Raw genomic sequence first — 18,524 nt, forward strand, 5'->3', positions numbered from 1 at the left:
GTTTCCCAGCGTAAGACCTGCTTCCCGGAGACTCAGGAGAAGGTGAGGCATTTGAAAAGGAAGAATGCAGAGCTGGCAGTCATTGCAAAACGTCTGGAGGAGAGAGCCAGGAAGCTGCAAGAGGCCAACCTCAGAGTGGTAAGTGACCCAACCCTGGGTGGCAGACAAGCCCAGTCAAGCGGCCCATATTGTTGGACTTGGGCATTTCACAAAGGTGATAAAAAGTCAGAGTTTACTACAATCTTTTTGATATTAAAAAGTAAAGTTTTTTCCCCCTTCCTCCTTTGAATACTTTTTCTTGACTATCAGAATTATGAAGCCCTACAGCAGGGGTGTCAAACTCAATTTCATTGAGGGCCACATCAGCATTGTGGTTGCCTTTGGGTGGCCAGGTGAGTATGGCCAGGGTGGGCGCGGCCTACTGGGTGGGTGTGGCTAGTGTATGGCCTACTGGGTGGGCATGGCCAGCTCTACATCATTGGCATCAAGGGTGCCTATGGGGGCCTGGGCAGGAGTGGGACAGATCTGAGGGTCTCTGGCAGGAGGAGGGTCTCTGGGCCAGGGCCAAGGCAGCGGGGACCATTCCCTCACTGTTTGCAGGATGGCTTCGGGGGCCACATGAAACCACTTCGCGGGCCAGATCTGGCCCCTGGGCCTTGTGTTTGACATGTCTGCCCTACAGTAAGCCTGTTACAGAGACTGGAATTCTGATCTCTTGTTCAACCATGATAATTACTAATTGATTTAGAGTTCTCAGTGTTTCACCCTCTTTCACCTTTCACATGCACATACCCCCATATTCTTTGTAGTTTATTAATGGTCGCTCCCCAAATGTATGGAAGAATTTTTGTATGGAAGAATATGCAGGAATCCTGCTTTGCAAGAAAATTCCAGTTTAATCCCTAGTGTGGCCAAAGGTGGTTAGGAAAATCCCAACTAGAAACCTCAGAGAAGAAATAAACTGTAACTCCCATCAACCTTAGTCAGCATGATCAATAGCAAGGCATAATGGGAACTGCAGTCCATTGACATCTGGTGGGCCTTACTTTGTGTGCCCTTACGTTAGAAATAGCTTCTTAGTCATTTATTTATTTCTCCCAATATTGGCCTGTTAGACAACTGTCACTCTTTTCTTGTTATAGGTGAATGCACCAATAAATGTGAAGAGCTCCTGTGCAGGATTGTGCAAAAGAGCACTGGCACGCCAACGGGCTACAGATCTCCAAGAACAAGCCAATGCACTCCTGATGAAAGACAAACAGATCAATGCTCTGCAGAGGGAATGTCAAGAACTTCAAGCTAAAATCATGGGTGGAAAGGTGAATGTTTACCACTGAATACACTCAGGCTGATGTTGTCCAGATGTGGTAAACCTCCATCCATTGTGAGTGAGCACTAGGATTTGGATCCAGGCCCATGTGGACCAGGATCATCACATTTTTCTGTCTCTGTTCTTACACTTCCAAGTGTGTCAGTACAGAAAAGTAGCAAATGGAGCTTTTCTTGTCTCTTTATCATCATGCTCAGAAAAGCCCCATGGTTTTTGTTACTGTGACATGAAAGCCATCTTCAGTCAGGGCACTGGCTGAGTATCTCTGATATCAAAGAAATAATAATAATAATAATAATAATAATAATAATAATAATAATAATAATAATAATAATAAAGTTGGAAGGGACCTTGCAGGTCTTCTAGTCCAACCCCCTGCTCAGGCAGAAAACCCTATACCATTTCAGACAAATGGTTGTCCAGTCTCTTCTTAAAAACTTCCAGTGTTGGAGCATTCACCACCTCTGGAGGCAGGTTGTTCCACTGATTAATTGTTCTAACTGTCAGGAAATTTCTGCTTAGTTCTAGGTTGCGTCTCTCTTTGGTTAGTTTCCATCCATTGCTTCTTGTCCTGCCTTCAGGTGCTTTGGAGAATAGCTTGACTCCCTGTTCTTTGTGGCAGCCCCTGAGATATTGGAACACTGCTATCATGTCACCCTAGTTCTTCTCTTTATTAAACTAGACAAAACTCTTCCAGCAGCCGTTCCTTATATGTTTTAGCCTCCAGACATCTAATCATCTTTGTTGCTCTTCTCTGTACTCTTTCCAGAGTCTCAACATCTTTTTTCCATCATGGTGACCAAAACTGGATGCAACATTCCAAGTGTGGTCTTAGCAAGCGGCTATAAAGTGGTATTAACACTTCACATGAGCTTGATTCTATCCCTCTGTTAATGCAGCCTAACACTATGTTGGCTTTTTTGGCAGCTGCAGCACACTGATGGCTCATATTTAAGTGATTATCCACTAGGACTCCAAGATCCCTCTCACAGTTACTACTATTGAGCTAGGTACCTCCTACTATACCTGTGCATTTGTTTTTTCTTGCCTAAATGTAGAACCTTACTTTTTTCACCATTGAATTTCATTTTGTTAGATAGTGCCCAGTGTTCAAGTCTGTCCAGATCCTCCTGTATCTTAAGCCTGTCTTCTGGAGTGTTGGCTATTCCTGCCAGCTTGGTGTTGTCTGCAAATCTGATGAGTTCCTCATCTATCCCCTCGTTCAATTCGTTGATGAAGATATTGAAGAGCACTGGGCCCAGAACATAGCCCTGGGGCACCCCACTACACACTTCCTTCCACGTAGATGCAGTTCCATTGAAGACCACACGCTGAGTACGGCCTGTTAGCCAGCTATGAATCCATCTGGTGGTGATACTATCTAACCCACATTTTTCTATCTTATCAAGTAGTAGGTTGTGATCTACTTTATCAAATGCCTTACTGAAGTCCAAGTAAATTATATCTACAGCATTCCTCTGGTCCACTAATTTTGACACCTGGTCAAAGAATGCAATAAGATTTGTCTGGCATGATTTAATATTCCAACTTTTAAGGGAGATTTTTTCCCAGATACAGAATACTGCTACATCATTCCCTGAGGAAAGTGAACTTTTAGTTTGGGAAAAACCTACTCAGAATTTTGGGATAAAGAAAAACATTCACTGCCAATAGGCAGTGCAGTTGTAGAGGGGGAGCTAAGTAGGAGGGACAATTAAGTGCCAGAATAGATAATTATGAATAAGTGTTCATAAGCCTAACAAAAGATTTGGAAACAAGGTTTGTAAGAATGACTGAAAGAAGATGCTGTTAAAATGTAAAAGGTGGGAGAAATTTTATCAAGAGTTAAAAGAAGTAGGACTTCATGATCTGGACCAGTCTTTCTCAATCTTGGCAACTTTAAGACAGGTGGACTTCAACAGGCTGGCCAGGGGAATTCTAGAAGTCCACCCTGTCTTAAAGTTGCCAAGGAGAGATGTTTGAAAGTGAAGGTGAGAATGAAGGGACCTAAGAGGTAGGAAGATCAAAGAGACAGAGTGAGGCCCGCCTCACTGGTTGGTTTGAATAAGACAGTCTAACTGTATGCTGCAGGTTTTCATGTCTGCTAATTTTTCTTTTCAGACTACTAGAATGTTATGAAATGTGCCTGAAATCTGAAATATGTCTTTTTTCACTATTAATTTTATTATGGGTGCTGTATTAATCAGTAGATTTCACATTGCTGCCCTTCAGAGTACAGTTTAAAGGGAGTCAAAGTCTCACAATTCCGGAAAGCAACAGCTTGGTGAAATCTGGATTAATTTTGTTATTAAAAAAGCATTTTGGTTGATGGCAGAGGTTTATCAACATAGTTTTTTTCTTTTTAAAAGCTTTTGTTCAAGTGCAGCCAACAAAGTGTTATCTGAGAAGAGGGATTCTATCTTCTATGTGGAAGGAAGATGAATTGCTCTTCCAAGATGTTGCTTGAAGACACAATGCCAGGGGTAGGCAACTTTGGCTCTTTTATGACTTGTGGACTTCAACTCCCAGAATTCCTGAGCCAGCAGGGAGTTGAAGTCCACGAGCCATAAAAGAGCCACGGTTGCCTACCCCTGGCATAGACATTTACTATCTAAGAGGAAACAAACAGTAGATAGCCATTTGCTGTGTAATATATTTCTCATATGCAAATATAAGCACTTTTCTCTGGTTAATAAGCCACAGGATTTATTTAATCTGGTAAGTGATAATTTCTGTTTTTCTAGGAAGGTCCTCCATGCCTGCCTCTTCTAGATTTCCAGCATTTACTCCAAGAATCTCAGAAGGAAGTGCTGCGGTTACAGAGACAGATTGCTGTGAAGAATTTTAAGGCAGCCCTGGAGCCCGGTGGTCAAGGATCAGGAGACATTTCTTTAGCCTTTGCAATGAACTTGGGGCTTACCACATCAGCCAGAACTTCCTGTTCAAATGGTTTTTCTCCTACAAGGGTATCACAGCCATGGGAGGAGCTGTGCATAGCAGTGGAGGAGACCAGCCAGGTAAATTCCTTGATGCATCTTGTCTACCTTCGAATTATCCACATGCTGCACAATCTAGAACAAAATCCACCATTCTTAGTATACCAGATTCCTGAGTCCATCTTTGCTATCTAACATGAGATATGAGGTTTGCTGTTTTATTATTCCATTGGTCCACTGCAATTGTGAGATAGTGAAGACACTTCTGGAAGTGGGGCATATTTGAGAAAAGAACTGCAGCTCTTTTAAATGACAATTAAACATGTCATTCCCTTATGTAATACTCTGCATTTCCTGTTTTTTTTATCTGCTGCTTGATTCATCCAGGTTGAAAGCAAAGAAAAAGAATCAAGTGAGGCTTAAAAGCATCACCATAAGCATATTTATTTGTTCATTTATTTAAAGCATTTTATCCCACTGTTTAGCTAAAAAGATCTCCAGTGTGGTTTACATATATTAGTGAGAAGATCCTAAAAAAAATCACATATACATTCTATATCCACAGGCTTAACCAGCTACAGAATTATCCCATTTTTCTGGGTGTTCACAATGCCTCATTAGCAAATCTAGTGAGCTGGGTTCACACAATGCTTTGGACTGTTAAGAAAATACTCAGTAATAGCTTTAAATTTAGTTTGTTGTACAGATGTAGCTGCTAGGCTTTTATCTGATGAGGTTAAATATGCTGAGTGAACACAGACCAACAAAGGGAGAGGGGAGAGATCAAGCACAGGTACAAGTTCTTAAAATGAACAACTATCATTATCATGCCTACTTGGAATGAAAAGAGATCAGATAACATGACGGAATGTCCTCCAGACAGATAACCTTTTGGAGAGCCAAAGGTTCTTTGCAGTTGCTAACAGGACTGAAGAGCCACCTGCATTAAGAGGGCGGTTGGAGTGTTGCAACACAAGCCTCATTTCTTTTGTACATGTGTCAATACCACATGCATGCCCCATCCATCATTGCTGATCCTGATCTCCCCTTCCTGCCCCCCAGCCCCAGCAGATGCTGCTGTGAATAGCCCCACATCTCTCTTGTTCCTCTATTCTTTGTCCAGATGGAACAGCTTAAAAACAGGTTCTTAGAATGCTGCTGAAGGAGGAGGAAGAGAAGCCAGCAGTGCAGCTTCAGGCCTGGGTGGAGCTGGGCTATTTGGACAAGAAGACAGCTGAGCTTTTCCTGGGTGTATTAGACAGCATTTGTTTGCTAATACATCTTTTGCAGGCTTCCTGAGCAAATGGTGCTACTTCATGTCTACATAAGCACGCTGTTCAGATAAGGTGGGGTAGGCAGAGAACAAGGGAAAATGGACTCAAAAGACTGAAATGAACAAAAACTGCAGAGCATTTCTTCTGATTCTGACCCGTGTTTTTAATAGACTTTATAGCACTACAAAGAGTGCTTGAATTTCTGTGGAAAGCATACAGTGCAACCCCCAACATCATTTGGGATTGAAGAACTTCAAGGAAAGGGAAGTGGCACAAGATGACAAATGAGATTTATATCTAGATCAGACCTGGTAGTGCTTGAAAGATCCAAGGCTAAGGCTGTGGGGTGTACCAGGAAGTGGAGAAAATGTCCCAGATGAAGTGTGGCAAATCATGCACTGTCGCCAGGGGAACTACACAGATGTGAATCTGTCACCAAAGTTGAGCTGAACTCGGATTTTTAATTTTAGCATGTGGCCAGGATTGTTGGGAGATAAGTTTTTTGATTCCAATAACAGGCTCAGAGAATTGAGCCTGTCTCTCATGTGCTGCTGCATTTCTCTCATCACTAGACCATATTGTTGTCTCTTTCCCCTGCCCTATTGACCCATTAAATTATAGTGCCAATAGGTATAATACTCTGATTGACAGCTGCACAGATCAGGAATTCCCGACTTAATCTCATCCCAGCTACAAATACTTAGGTATATCATGCAAGTCACTGTTCCCATCATTCTTCCTATTCTCTCTTTCTTACACGCAAAAATAAAATAAAATAAAATAAAAATACAAACATACTTTTATCACACTTGAACCTTCCTTGAAAATGTTGACTGTATGGAGAACGGGGGAGATTTGGAACTGCACCGTGCTTGCACCTCTTCCGGATCCTAGTTCAGATCCTGGAAGTTTGGGTGGTCAAGTCTGGGAGTTCCCACTATCCACTCAAGGGGTCCTTCCTCGGGCCGCAGCTTGGAACTTTTCCCTGCCCCGTATCTAGCTGCTGATATTTCTCCCTCTTCCGGACGGCAAAGTGGTTCAGCCCACCGGACAATCCACCGGGCTGGAACTGTGCCAGCTCGGAGCTGTCCCTGGTACTGAAGCGGAAGGAGCAGCGGCCCGGCTGAAAAGCGCTTGCTTTTGTACAGGCCGTGTCGCCTTTGGGGGTGGCAAAGGATCTAGGTGGAGGCAAGTTTGACTGAAAAGAGGATCGGGAGGTTGAACCAGCTTTCCTGACGTTGCATTGGTGAGAAACCTAATGTTGTGTTGTCTGCTTTGAGGAGAGAGGCTCCATATCAGAGTACCATAAAATTTTGCCAAGAGGGGTAGATTTTAGTGCCCTATTGAGTGCATTACTAAGTATTCTTGAATATGTATACAATTCTTGTTCTTTAAAAGTGCAAATCATCCTAGGACGCTGGAGGTTGGAGAGAGTATATTTCAGGAACATTATCTCCAAATAGTGTAAAGATGGTAGAATAAAACTCTACATCTGAGAAGCTTGTTAGTAAGGGCTTTGGCTTCTTTCTCTATCAGTTCTCTAACAGAGCCTGATATTTTTTTAAGTATTTTTTTCTAGAACAGGGAAATGGCCAATCTATTTCACCTTGTAGGCAGATTACTTTTCCCAGGGCAGTTCCTGAAACCTCCAGCTGAAACCATCCTGCATTTATGGACAGTGAAAGGTGGATTTTGAAGAACCATTTCAATCCAAAGTAGAAATACTGGCCCATATCTTGTTTCACACAAGGCAGTTTCCATTTGCTCATTCAGTGTTACAGTGGAAAGAGCCACCTCCTGATCAGAACATAAGCCTTCCATCTATTCAGGAGCTTCTATCATTTGCTCATCATCAAATTTAGAGCCCATCCAACTCGCAGAGCGACTCAAAATATTTCCGTTCCAGGAAACCTTAACTGTTTCAACTCAGGATGACACAGTTTCCTAGATGACAGAGTAGGATTTTAATGTACAGAAAACATATAATATTGGACAAATTTTCCTCCCATTATTCTTCAGGTGCTGCCAGATTAGTAACAATTACAGTCACTAACATTAATGTATACTTAGATCAGCCAACTATGTTAGACTACTTCTCCTATAATCCCCAGTTAGCACTAGCTTTGATTTTCCTGTTTGAGGATGATAGGACATGAATCCCACTCCTTAAAAGGTGCTAGGATGGGAAAGAGAATCTTAAAAATCTCTGAATCTTCTTGCTCATAACTCATGATTCACAGACTGAAGCTGAGAAGTGATATTCTGGGTTACTATCAGAGTTTTCTGACATTAGTGGCTTGAGTGTTGTTTGAAGTCAAGCCCTTGAGACGCCTATAGTAGTACTTTAGCTTTTATCTGGTTTTAATAAAAATTAATAATATAGAGAGAGGGAGCTTAGATTGTCAATTCATATTTTTTATCAATTTTTGATTTTTCAGAATTGGAATTATATATACCTCCCAATTCTGAAAAATAAATTATGAGTGGGTGTGGATGTGTACACACTTCCATTCCATTGTGTCCTCTTCTTGGAGACTGAGGGACAAGTCCCTGCAGTTTTTCAAAAGCAGCTTGCCATTGCTTCCTTTTTAAGGCTGAGAGAAAGTGACTGGCCCAAGGACACCCAGCTGCCTTTGCGCCTAAGGTGGGAGTAGAACTCTAGGTCGCCCAGTTTCTATATATCTGCCCAGAATGCTGCTTTGAAAGAGATGGGCAATTTAGAAATATGATAAATAAATATACAAACAAACAAACAAATAAGAAATACCGGTAGATGCATAGCCTCGAGATCAGGTTATTTGAAAGACCATCTTTTCCCAGTCACATCTATCTAATTCACCAGAGCATAGAGGCAGGAAATGTTGCAGGTCCCCTGTCCTAAGGAAATACATCTGGCAGGACCCAGAAGAATGGCCTTTCCATGATGGTTTTCTCCCTTTGGAACATTATCCCCATGGAGAGTAGATTGCCTTCCACTTTGACACTCTTTCACAAGGCCTCAAAGACCTTTTTTGCCAATGGACCTGCAGACCTCCAAGTGGGATGGAGTCCATAAAATGACTTATCTGATTGATTGTTATTGCCGGTGTGTGTGTGTGTGTGTGTGTAGAGTTATTGTTGTATATTGGGTTTTTATTTTTATAAACCACCCAGAGTCACTGAGAGTGAGTGGGCAACCATATAAATTTTCTTAAATAAATAATTAGAATGATGCTATATGATATCAAAGGACTGGAATGATAATATATTTATTTTTATATAATTTTAAATATACATTTATTTTTCATATAAGGAGAAGGTGTGGCATTGCCTGGGTGTGGAGTTAAGAGAGGAATCAGCCTAGAGACATTAGGTTCCCACAAGCGGTCTACGTTCAATCCGTTTTGAATTCCGTTAGCTCTTATCTAGCACCCAATTAGTACTGACAGTTGACTAGATTCTTGTATATAGACATGAATAATAAATCAGCTTAACTGGAACCTAACATGTGGTCCTGATTCTTCACACTTAACAGACATGAAATTTGAACCTGGATTTACTGATTACTAGCTCTCTCTTGTGTGTAAAAATATAAGGAGTTCTTTATTAGATGCCATTTACAAGCTGAATTCACTCATCCCAGCATGGAAGGTGGACACCCAGGAGGGATGGGATACATTCCAAAGAAGTAAGAGATCTCAGTCTGAATGTTACAAGTGAGAGAAAAAGGGTGAAGACAGCATTTCCTTGGTAGTTTACAGAGTATATTGTAGATGCAGATAGTAGCGTCCACAGTCTGGCAAGATTTTTGTCTATAGATGTGAAAACAATAAAGAACTCAGCTGGGAAGAATCACTACTTTGTGATTCTTGGTTTTAGCCTGACAGCAGTGCTGTGTTCTGGGTGCCATGCCTAAACACAATCATATGATGGTTTAATGTGATAGTCTGGTCCGCATAATTTGCACAGATAAACAGCCTGGTTCTCATGGTATGCTGAATAACAAAGCCAGCAAACCTTATTTTAGCCTGGTTTAAATCCAGCCATATAGAACTTCACATTCCTGCCTAACCTCAGAGGTGATGTTCTACACCCAGAGCAGTTCACGGAGCAAAGAGATTTGCAGCAGAGAAGGTTGGCCTTAAGACTGGGTGTTGTAAACTGCCCAGTGTTGTAAACCATCCAGAGTCACTTAGGTGAGATGGGCAGAGTAGAAATTTCATAAATAAATAAATTTAGTCAACTTGCTAACTCCTATCAGTAAAGGATGACAAAATAAACAGGATCATTTGTTTTTTTTTAATTTTGCCTAAAATTTGTCTGTTTTGCAGTCAGAGACAGGAGTGTTTCCTTTTGCAAGAGTGCAAGATAAAGAAGAAACTTTGTTTTCTGCCCCTGCGGTCAAAGAGCAAGTGAAGCATTTGGTGAGTTTTTTTTTTAAAAATAATCATTATCACAGCATATGACAACATCTAGTACAGCTTAGCAAATCTTATAAAGGCTAAGCAGGGCGCCCTAGTTAGTCCTAGCAGGAAATCCTAGAACTATTGACTAGACTGGGGCACTGAATAACATTTCCAAAAGACAATGGCAAAAGTTACTTTATCATCTGTTCACATGTCAGGGGAGTCTTGATCTTTACCTTGTGGAAACATTATCCTCAAAAGTAACTACAGATAGTCCTCGACTTAGAACAGTTCATTTAGTGACCATTTGAAGTTACGTCACTGAAAAAAGTGACTTATGACCATTTTTCATACTTATGACCATTGCAACATCCCCATGGTCACATGATCAAAATTCAGGTGCTTGGCAGCTGACTCATATTTATGACAGTTGCAGCGTCCCAGGGTCACGTGATTATCTTTTGCGATCTTGTGACAAGCAAAGTCAATGGGGAAGCCAAATTCACTTAACAACCGTGTTATAATTTAACAATTGCAGCGATTCACTCAACAAAGGTGCCAAGGAAGGTCCTAAAATGGGGCAAAATTCACTTAACAAATATCTCAGTTAGCAGAAAAAGTTTGGGCTCAATTGTGGTCGTAAGTCGAGGACTACCTCTACCTCAACCTACAACTACAATTGAGCCCCAAATTTCTGTGGCTAAGCAAGACAGTTGTTAAGTGAGTTTTGCCCCATTTTGCGACCTTTCTTGCTCTAGTTGTTAAGTGAATTACGCACACCGTTTACTAAAATTTAAAACAGCAAAGTTCTCTTGTGGAAGAGGATCCCAGGAGAAAGGATGCCACTAAGAAAAAAGTCCATGCTCTGTGTTGCCAGTGAGGCCGAGAACCATCTTGGAGAGATGCTTCTTCAAGGATCTTCTTTTCTTCAATGGTCTCCTTGAAAGATCGAAGGGTGGCATTTTCTAATAATGCTGTTCCGGTGTTATGGTCTTTGTTTTACCAAACATTTTAAAGATCTGTGCAATCTGCTCTGAAGTACTGGTATTCTTTGACTTATGACCACAGTTGAGCCCAAAATTTCTGTTGCCAAGCGAGAGAGTTTTTAAGTGAGGTTTGCTCCATCTTACAACCTTCCTTGACACAGTTGTTAAGTGAATCTGGCATCCCCATTGACTTTGCTTGTCAGAAGGTCGAAAAAAGTGATCACGTGACCCCGGGACATTGCAACCGTCATAAATACGAACCAGTTGCCAGGCATCCGAATTCTGATCACAGGGATACTGCAACGGTCGTAAGTGTGAAAAACAGTCATAAGTCATTTTTTTTCAGTGCCGTTGTAACTTCAAATGGTCACTAAATGAACTGTTGTAAGTTTATTTTAATTTATTTATTTAATTTAATTTTTATACCGCCCTTCTCCCGAAGGACTCAGGGCGGTTGAGGACTGCCTGTAGTTTACAAGTAATTGATAGCTTAAAAAAAAAAACCAATCCAACTGGGAGCCTCAGAAATCTCATCACTGGAGCTTCCAGCTTCTATGCATTCCTTTCCACCAACGGGAAGGGACAGGTTTTGCATAATCAAAGTAGCTTGTAAACACTCGTTAAAACTTTCAAGATCATAGATCAGTGAGCAACTGATGGAATCTGTGAGGGAGATGAAGGGCTCGGAATGACATCACTGTGTGGTCATGCAAGCCCTGCCCCTTTTCTCCATGCATTATGAGGCTGCCCACATGCCCAAAAGGAGTGAGATCCTGTAGATGCCATTGAAAACACCCCTCAGGCATCTGTCTAGGCCAGAGGTAGGCAGCCTCGGCTCTTTTGTGACTCATGGACTTCAACTCCCAGAATTCCTGAGCCAGCTATGCTGAGGGGAAAAGGAGAGATTTCCAAGCTGGGCTATGCTGACTCAGGAATTCTGGGAGTTGAAGTCCATGAGTCATAAAAGAGCTGAGGTTGCCTACCCTTGGTCTAGTGCAGGGGTCTGCAACCTTGACAACTTTAAGACTTGTGGACTTCAGCTGCCAGAATTCCTCAGCCAGCTATGTCCACAAGTCTTAAAGTTGTCAAGGTTGCAGACCCCTGGTCTAGTGGCAAAATACAGGTCGTTACAATAGTATTGAAAACGGTATTGAAAAAAACGGTATTGAAAAAAGTGATTTATGACCGTTTTTCACACTTACGACCATTGTAGAATTCCCGTGGTCAAAATTCAGACGCTTGGCAACTGACTCACATTTATGACGGTTGCAGTGTCCCAGGGTCGTGTGATTGCCTTTTGCAACTTTTTTTTTTTTGACAAGCAAAGTCAATGGGGAAGCCAGATTCACTTAACAACCGTGTTAGTAACTTGACAACTGCAGTGATTCACTTAACACATGTGGCAGGAAAGGTCGCAAAGTGGAACAAAATTCACTTAACCCCCCCATCCCTCACTTAGCAGCAGATGTTTTGGGCTTAATTGTGGTCATAAATCGAGGACTACTTGTATACTTTTACGACATAGTTCTCTGGAAAAGAAGACCGAGAGTGTCCAGCTGCTAAATCTAGGCCAGTTGAGGCTTCAGCATCCCTGAAATTTAGGCCGTCCCCTTTGAAAGAGGGAAGGGTTGTTTGGTCATTTGCTCTTCAGTTTGATTGTCTCCTTTCCTCTTCTGATAGGAGTCTGAGCTCACAAAGAAGAGGAAGCAATGTGAACATCTGGAGCACGAAGTAAAAAAGAAGCACAAGAGATGTGCAGAGCTTGTAAGTGAGTCCACACACACACACACACACACACACACACATTGTTGGCACTGTGCTGCTTGCTTCCCTGCAGACTCCTAGACTCAACAGACAGAAGAGGGATGCTACAAACTCCCCAGGAAAGGAAGGTTCAATAGCAATAACTAGCTAATAATAGCAAATCACCGATGCAGTAATACAGCAAGAACAAGGGATTACAAAGAGCGGCAATAGCTGATGCAAAGGCTAACAATTCCCCCCCCCCAAAGTTACACATTAAGTACAGTGTCTGCTGGGTATGGAGGGGAAATCTAAAAACTCAAGATGGTAAATGTGCATTCTCAAAAGGCACCCTCCTTCTTTCCAACAGCCTTTGCTAGGTAGCAGCGTGAAATATTTCTGATAGGAAGGACAGCTATTGATAATTTCAACAATCTTTTCCATTTTTTTCTTTGCAAAATGCCTTTTTTTTAAACCATGTTATCATATTCTTATACATGGTATGCACAAATACTATTCTGAAACTGCACTTTCTTTGACTTAGAACTGCATATTTATGCCAGGTTCCACTTTTCTAAAGAATCCTCTCTGAACTCATCTGTCATAGCGGGGAGAAAATCCATGCTTGTTTTTTTCCCCACACAGGAGATCGAACTTCAGGAAGTACAGAGTGATAATGCCCGACTCTCTGAGGAGAACGCCGTGTTACAGGGGCAAGTCGAGTGGACAGAGAAGGTAATCATGAGACCTTCTCTTATGTCTCCCCCCCCATCTAAAGTAGAGTAAGTTGGTGACTGTAGATTATGGCTTTGGTGTCCTCGAGGTCTTTCTTGGAGATAAATATTATTTCAGTGTAAAACAAGTTCATCTTTCTGATGCGTTGGATGTGGATGTCAGATATCAGTACACAAATGCATACATTTGTGTGTGTGATCTTGCTTACAGTTCCATCAAATTCGGCTAGACTTAATTTAATTTATTTTAATTTTATATTGGATTGTTTTTAAATTTTGCCTTGTAAACCGCCCTGAGTCCTTTGGGAATAGGGCGGTATATAAACCAAATAAATAAATAAATAAATAAATAAATAAATAAATTTTGTATGCAATAGATTAACTAGACTAAAGCAGAAAGGATTGTAATGCTCCTTGTGTCAGAGAGAACTCCTCCTCCTCCTCCTCCTCCCTCTGAGGGCTAACCAATGGTTTCTCCTATTGCAGGTCGAGTCTGAAAATGCTGACTTAAGGCTGCAGGTTTCTGTAGTGACCGAGGAACGGGATTTGGCTCTTCAGAAAACCCAGGAACTCCAGGACAGGCTGGAGAGTCTCGGGCAGGCACTTAAGGTTTGTAGCAAAGGGCTGTCCCAGAGCAGCTACCTTCTACTGATATCCTTTGTTTTGGAAAATTGGCAAGCAGAAATGGCAAATTTGGAATAATAATAATAATAATAATAATAATAATAATAATAATAATAAGAAGAAGAAGAAGAAGAAGAAGAAGTAGTTGGAAGGGGCCTTGGAGGTCATCTAGTCCAACCCCCTGCTCAGGCAGGAAACCCTATAATATTTCAGGCAAATGGCTGTCCAGTCTCTTCTTAAAAACTTCCAGTGTTGGAGCATTCACAGCTTCTGGAGGCAGGTTGTTCCACTGGTTAATTGTTCTAAATGTCAGGAAGTTTCTCCTTAGTTCTAGGTTGCTTGTCTCCTTGATTAGTTTCCATCCATTGCTTCTTGTCCTCTCTTTGGGTGCTTTGGAGAATAGCTTGACTCCCTCTTCTTTGTGGCAGCCCCTGAGATATTGGAACACTTCTATCATGTTACCCCTAGTCCTTCTCTTCATTAAATTAGACATACCCAATTCCAGCAACCGTTCCCTATATGTTTTAGCCTCCAGTCCCCTAATCATCTTCGTTGCTCTTCTCTGTACCCTTTGTAGAGTCTCGACATCTTTTTTACATCGTGGTGACCAAAACTGGATGCAGTATTCCAGGTGTGGCCTTACCAAGGCATTGTAAAGTGGTATTAGTACTTCACGTGATCTTGATTCTATCCCTCTGTTAATGCAGCCTAGCAATGTGTTGGCTTTTTTGGCAGCTGCAGCACACTGATGGCTCTTATTTAAGTGATTCTCTATTAGGACTCCAAGATCCCTCTCACAGTTACTTACTACTATTGAGCAAGGTACCACCTATACTATACCTGTGCATTTGATTTTTCCTGCCTAAATGTAGAACCTTACTTTTTTCACCATTGAATTTCATTTTGTTAGATAGTGCCCAGTGTTTGAGTCTGTCCAGATCCTCCTGTATCTTAAGCCTGTCTTCTGGAGTATTGGCTATTCCTGCCAGCTTGGTGTCGTCTGCAAATTTGATGAGTTCCCCATCTATCCCCTCATCCAAATCGTTGATGAAGATGTTGAAGAGCACTGGGCCAAGAACATAGCCCTGGGGCACCCCACTACACACTTCCTTCCATGTAGATGCAGTTCCATTGAAGACCACACGCTGAGTATGGCCTGTTAGCCAGCTACGAATCCATCTGGTGGTGATACTATCTAACCCACATTTTTCTATCTTATCAAGTAGTAGGTTGTGATCTACTTTATCAAATGGCTTACTGAAGTCCAAGTAAATTATATCTACAGCATTCCTCTGGTCCACTTATTTTGTCACTTGGACAAAGAATGCAATAAGATTTGTCTGGCATGATCTGTTTTTGACAAACCCACGTTGACTTTTAGTGATGACTTTGTTTGCACCAAGGTGTTTGCTGATTTATTGATTGATTATCTTTTCCAGAATCTTCCAAGGTATTTTTTCCCCTTTTTTGAAGATGGGAACTACATCAGCTCTCTTCCAGTCCTCTGGTAGTTCCCCAGTGCTCCAGGATCTTTGAAAAATATAGTTCAGTGGTTCTGAGATCACGTCTGCCAGTTCCTTGAGAACTTTGGTGTGTAATCCATCTGGGCCTGGTGATTTGAACTTGTCTAGGCTGGACAGGTGTTCACTTACCATTTTCTTGCCTATCTTAACTTGTGTTTCTATTCTGTTTTTATGGCACTGGTTTTGGTAGGTTCTTGAGTTGTTTTCCCCTTTAGGATTCTCATCAATGGAATTCTTCCCAAGGTCTCTCTAACTTTATTGAAATTAACTCTTTTAAAGTCCAAGACTCTAGTTTGGCTATGTTCTATTGCTTGTGCTTCCAGAATGTTGAATTCCAATATTGCATGATCACTTCCCCCCAAGGTTCCTGTGGCTTCGACACTTTCTATAATTTCATCTCTGTTACTGAAAATTAAATCCAATATGGCTAATCCCCTAGTTCCCTTCTCTACTTTTTGGGAGAGAAAGTTGTCTGCTAGGTTTGTCAGGAATCTGTTTGATCTTCCACTTGGTGCAGAGTCTCCCAGTTGATATCAGGGTAATTAAAGTCCCCCATTACTATTGTGATGTGCTTCCTACATACCTTAGTTAGCTGACTAGCAAAAAGTTCATCTATTTCCTCTGTTTGGGCAGCCTATAGTATACACGTATGGCAATGTCATTTTTTCCCCTTTTATATTGACCCAAATGCATTCAAGTTTACAGTTTTCATCATTGTTGTGCTCTATTTCTGTAGAGATAAAGTTATTTCTTATATAGAGAGCAACTCCACCTCCTCTTTTGTTTAGTCTGTTTCTTTTAAATAGTTTAAATCCCTCTAGCTGTGTGTTCCATTTGTGGGTTTCGTCCCACCATGTTTCTGTAATGGCAACAATATCATATCCGCCCTCATTTACCTGAATTTCTAGTTCACCCTGCTTACTGTTCATACTCTGTGCATTGGTGTATAGACATTTGAGTCCTTTATGACTGACCCTGTGTTTACTTGCTACATAACTTGTGTGGTGCCTGACATCCCCTATTTTCTTAGATTGCCGGGGACAGTGATGTTCTGTATCAATTAACTCACTGTCCCCATTGTTTAGTTTAAATGTTCCTCCAGAAAAGCTGTGAATTTATTGCCAAGTAACTCAGTCCCTTTCTTGGATGGATGCAGACCATCTCTTTTATACATTTTTTCATTGGACCAGCTACAGTCATCGTGACTAATATAACCAAAGCCTTCTCCTTTACACCACTCCTTTAGCCACATATTAAATTCTGCTATATGCTGGCCTTTTCCATTTTGCTCCTTATACACTGGTATACATTGAAATGGACTCCAGGCTTTCTGATTAAAAGCTGGTTTTGAGGATATGGATAAATGCAAATGTCACTTCTTTATTTGTGTTATTCATACTCCTATGATGAATCAAAAGCTTGGAATCAAGAACTGGCATCAACCTGAGACAATTTATAAAATAACTAAAGAAAATCTTAGGAATGCTTGACAGAGTGTCCATTTTATGGCACAGGCTCAGCACAGCCCTCAGATGGTGATCAGCACTATTTGCTGTAAACTGCTAATGAAATTCAATAATTAAGACAGTGAGCTACAAGTCAGAAATAATTCTCCAGTTAAGGTAAAGGTAAAGATGCTCCTAATTTATGCTTAGCTACTGGGGACTCTACATATGAAATCATATTATTCCTTGACAACAGATCTAAGAAAGAGGAAAAAAACCACAAATGGTCCAGAATTATCTGCAGCTCCAAACTTTGGGGTAGCTACCAGCATGACAAGGAGAAAATGATGCTGTCATTTACATTTATATACACACTGAATCAAATTAAGTGAAGATTTTGACCCTCTTCTGCCATTTCTTCCAAACCATCTTTTAGGCATAGTCTATCCATTAAAGCATCGAAGCAAACATCATTATTAACATGATATTATTGGTCAGAGGTTATCATCAGCTAGGTTCTATGAATGTCCTGATTTGCATAGCTCAGAATGAAAGAAGGGTCTGGGTGAGAATCACTTGACTTTCTTATGTTTAGAATCTATTTACCTGTTAAAATGTATTACCTGCCCCAATGGACTCTTCCTGATCTTCTTACTTTCCAGCACATGAGAGATGTTGCAGAACGAAGGCAGCAGCTGGAGCATCAGCACGAGAAGGCCTTGCAGGCCTTGCAGAAGAAAAAAGATGAAGTCCGACAGCTACAGCAGGTGACTTCTGTCAATGGGACACTTCTTTCTCCCAGGTTTATTCACACAAGCCTGATTCTTCCATCAACCGAAGGCTCACGTGTGAATGTGTAAACAGACCCCATTGGCAACAACTGACTTGCTTTGGAGGTTAAGGAAAAATTCTAATGGTGGGGTTTGTAACCTGATGGGTCATTCAGCCCATAGTAATGCCTGGGGATGCATTGATGTGAACAGATGCAATCTGCCGAAAGATGGGGAAACACCGCCCTACCACTGGGCAAGGTGAAATTGCTTATGCTTTACCAACAAACGATTTGATTCTACCCTACTGATACCTAACACATTTTATTTGTTGGTTCATTCATTTACTTAATCTCCCCCCACCTCAGTTAGCAGGATGGTCAACCAAATTTGGTCAACATACTACAAAAAAGATGTTGAAACTTTAAAAAAAGTTCAGAGAAGAGCAACTAAAATGATCAAAGGTCTGGAGATTAAAAGTTATGAAGAACAGCTGCAGGATTTGGGTTTGGCTAGTCCAGGGGTAGGCAACCTCGGCTCTTTTATGACTCATGGACTTCAACTCCCAGAATTCCTGAGTCAGCACAGCTGACTCAGGAATTCTGGGAGTTGAAGTCCATGAGTCATAAAAGAGCCGAGGTTGCCTACCCCTGGGCTAGTCTGAAGAAAAGAAGAAATAGGGGTGACATGATATTTGATATTCCAGTATTTGAGGGGTCAAATTATTCTCCAAAGCACCAGAGGGCAGGACAAGAAACATTGGTTGGAAACTGA

General features: G+C 41.3%; 1 protein-coding gene across 1 annotated transcript in view; it reads left to right on the top strand.

Annotated features, from left to right (window-relative positions):
• The window catches only part of TSPOAP1 (TSPO associated protein 1), a gene marked incomplete at both ends in the record, with an annotated part of 74,834 nt that overhangs the window by 14,304 nt on the left and 42,006 nt on the right, over nucleotides 1-18,524 (top strand). Inside the window, 8 exons of the mRNA XM_083376425.1 lie at nucleotides 10-138; nucleotides 1,143-1,319; nucleotides 4,075-4,347; nucleotides 9,851-9,943; nucleotides 12,592-12,675; nucleotides 13,300-13,389; nucleotides 13,875-13,997; nucleotides 17,643-17,747. Of these exons, the coding sequence (XP_083232551.1) occupies nucleotides 10-138; nucleotides 1,143-1,319; nucleotides 4,075-4,347; nucleotides 9,851-9,943; nucleotides 12,592-12,675; nucleotides 13,300-13,389; nucleotides 13,875-13,997; nucleotides 17,643-17,747 (1,074 nt within the window). The remainder of the gene's footprint in view (nucleotides 1-9; nucleotides 139-1,142; nucleotides 1,320-4,074; nucleotides 4,348-9,850; nucleotides 9,944-12,591; nucleotides 12,676-13,299; nucleotides 13,390-13,874; nucleotides 13,998-17,642; nucleotides 17,748-18,524) is intronic.

Source organism: Vipera ursinii (assembly GCF_947247035.1).
Source record: "Vipera ursinii genome assembly, chromosome: 1".
NCBI lineage: Eukaryota > Metazoa > Chordata > Lepidosauria > Squamata > Viperidae > Vipera > Vipera ursinii.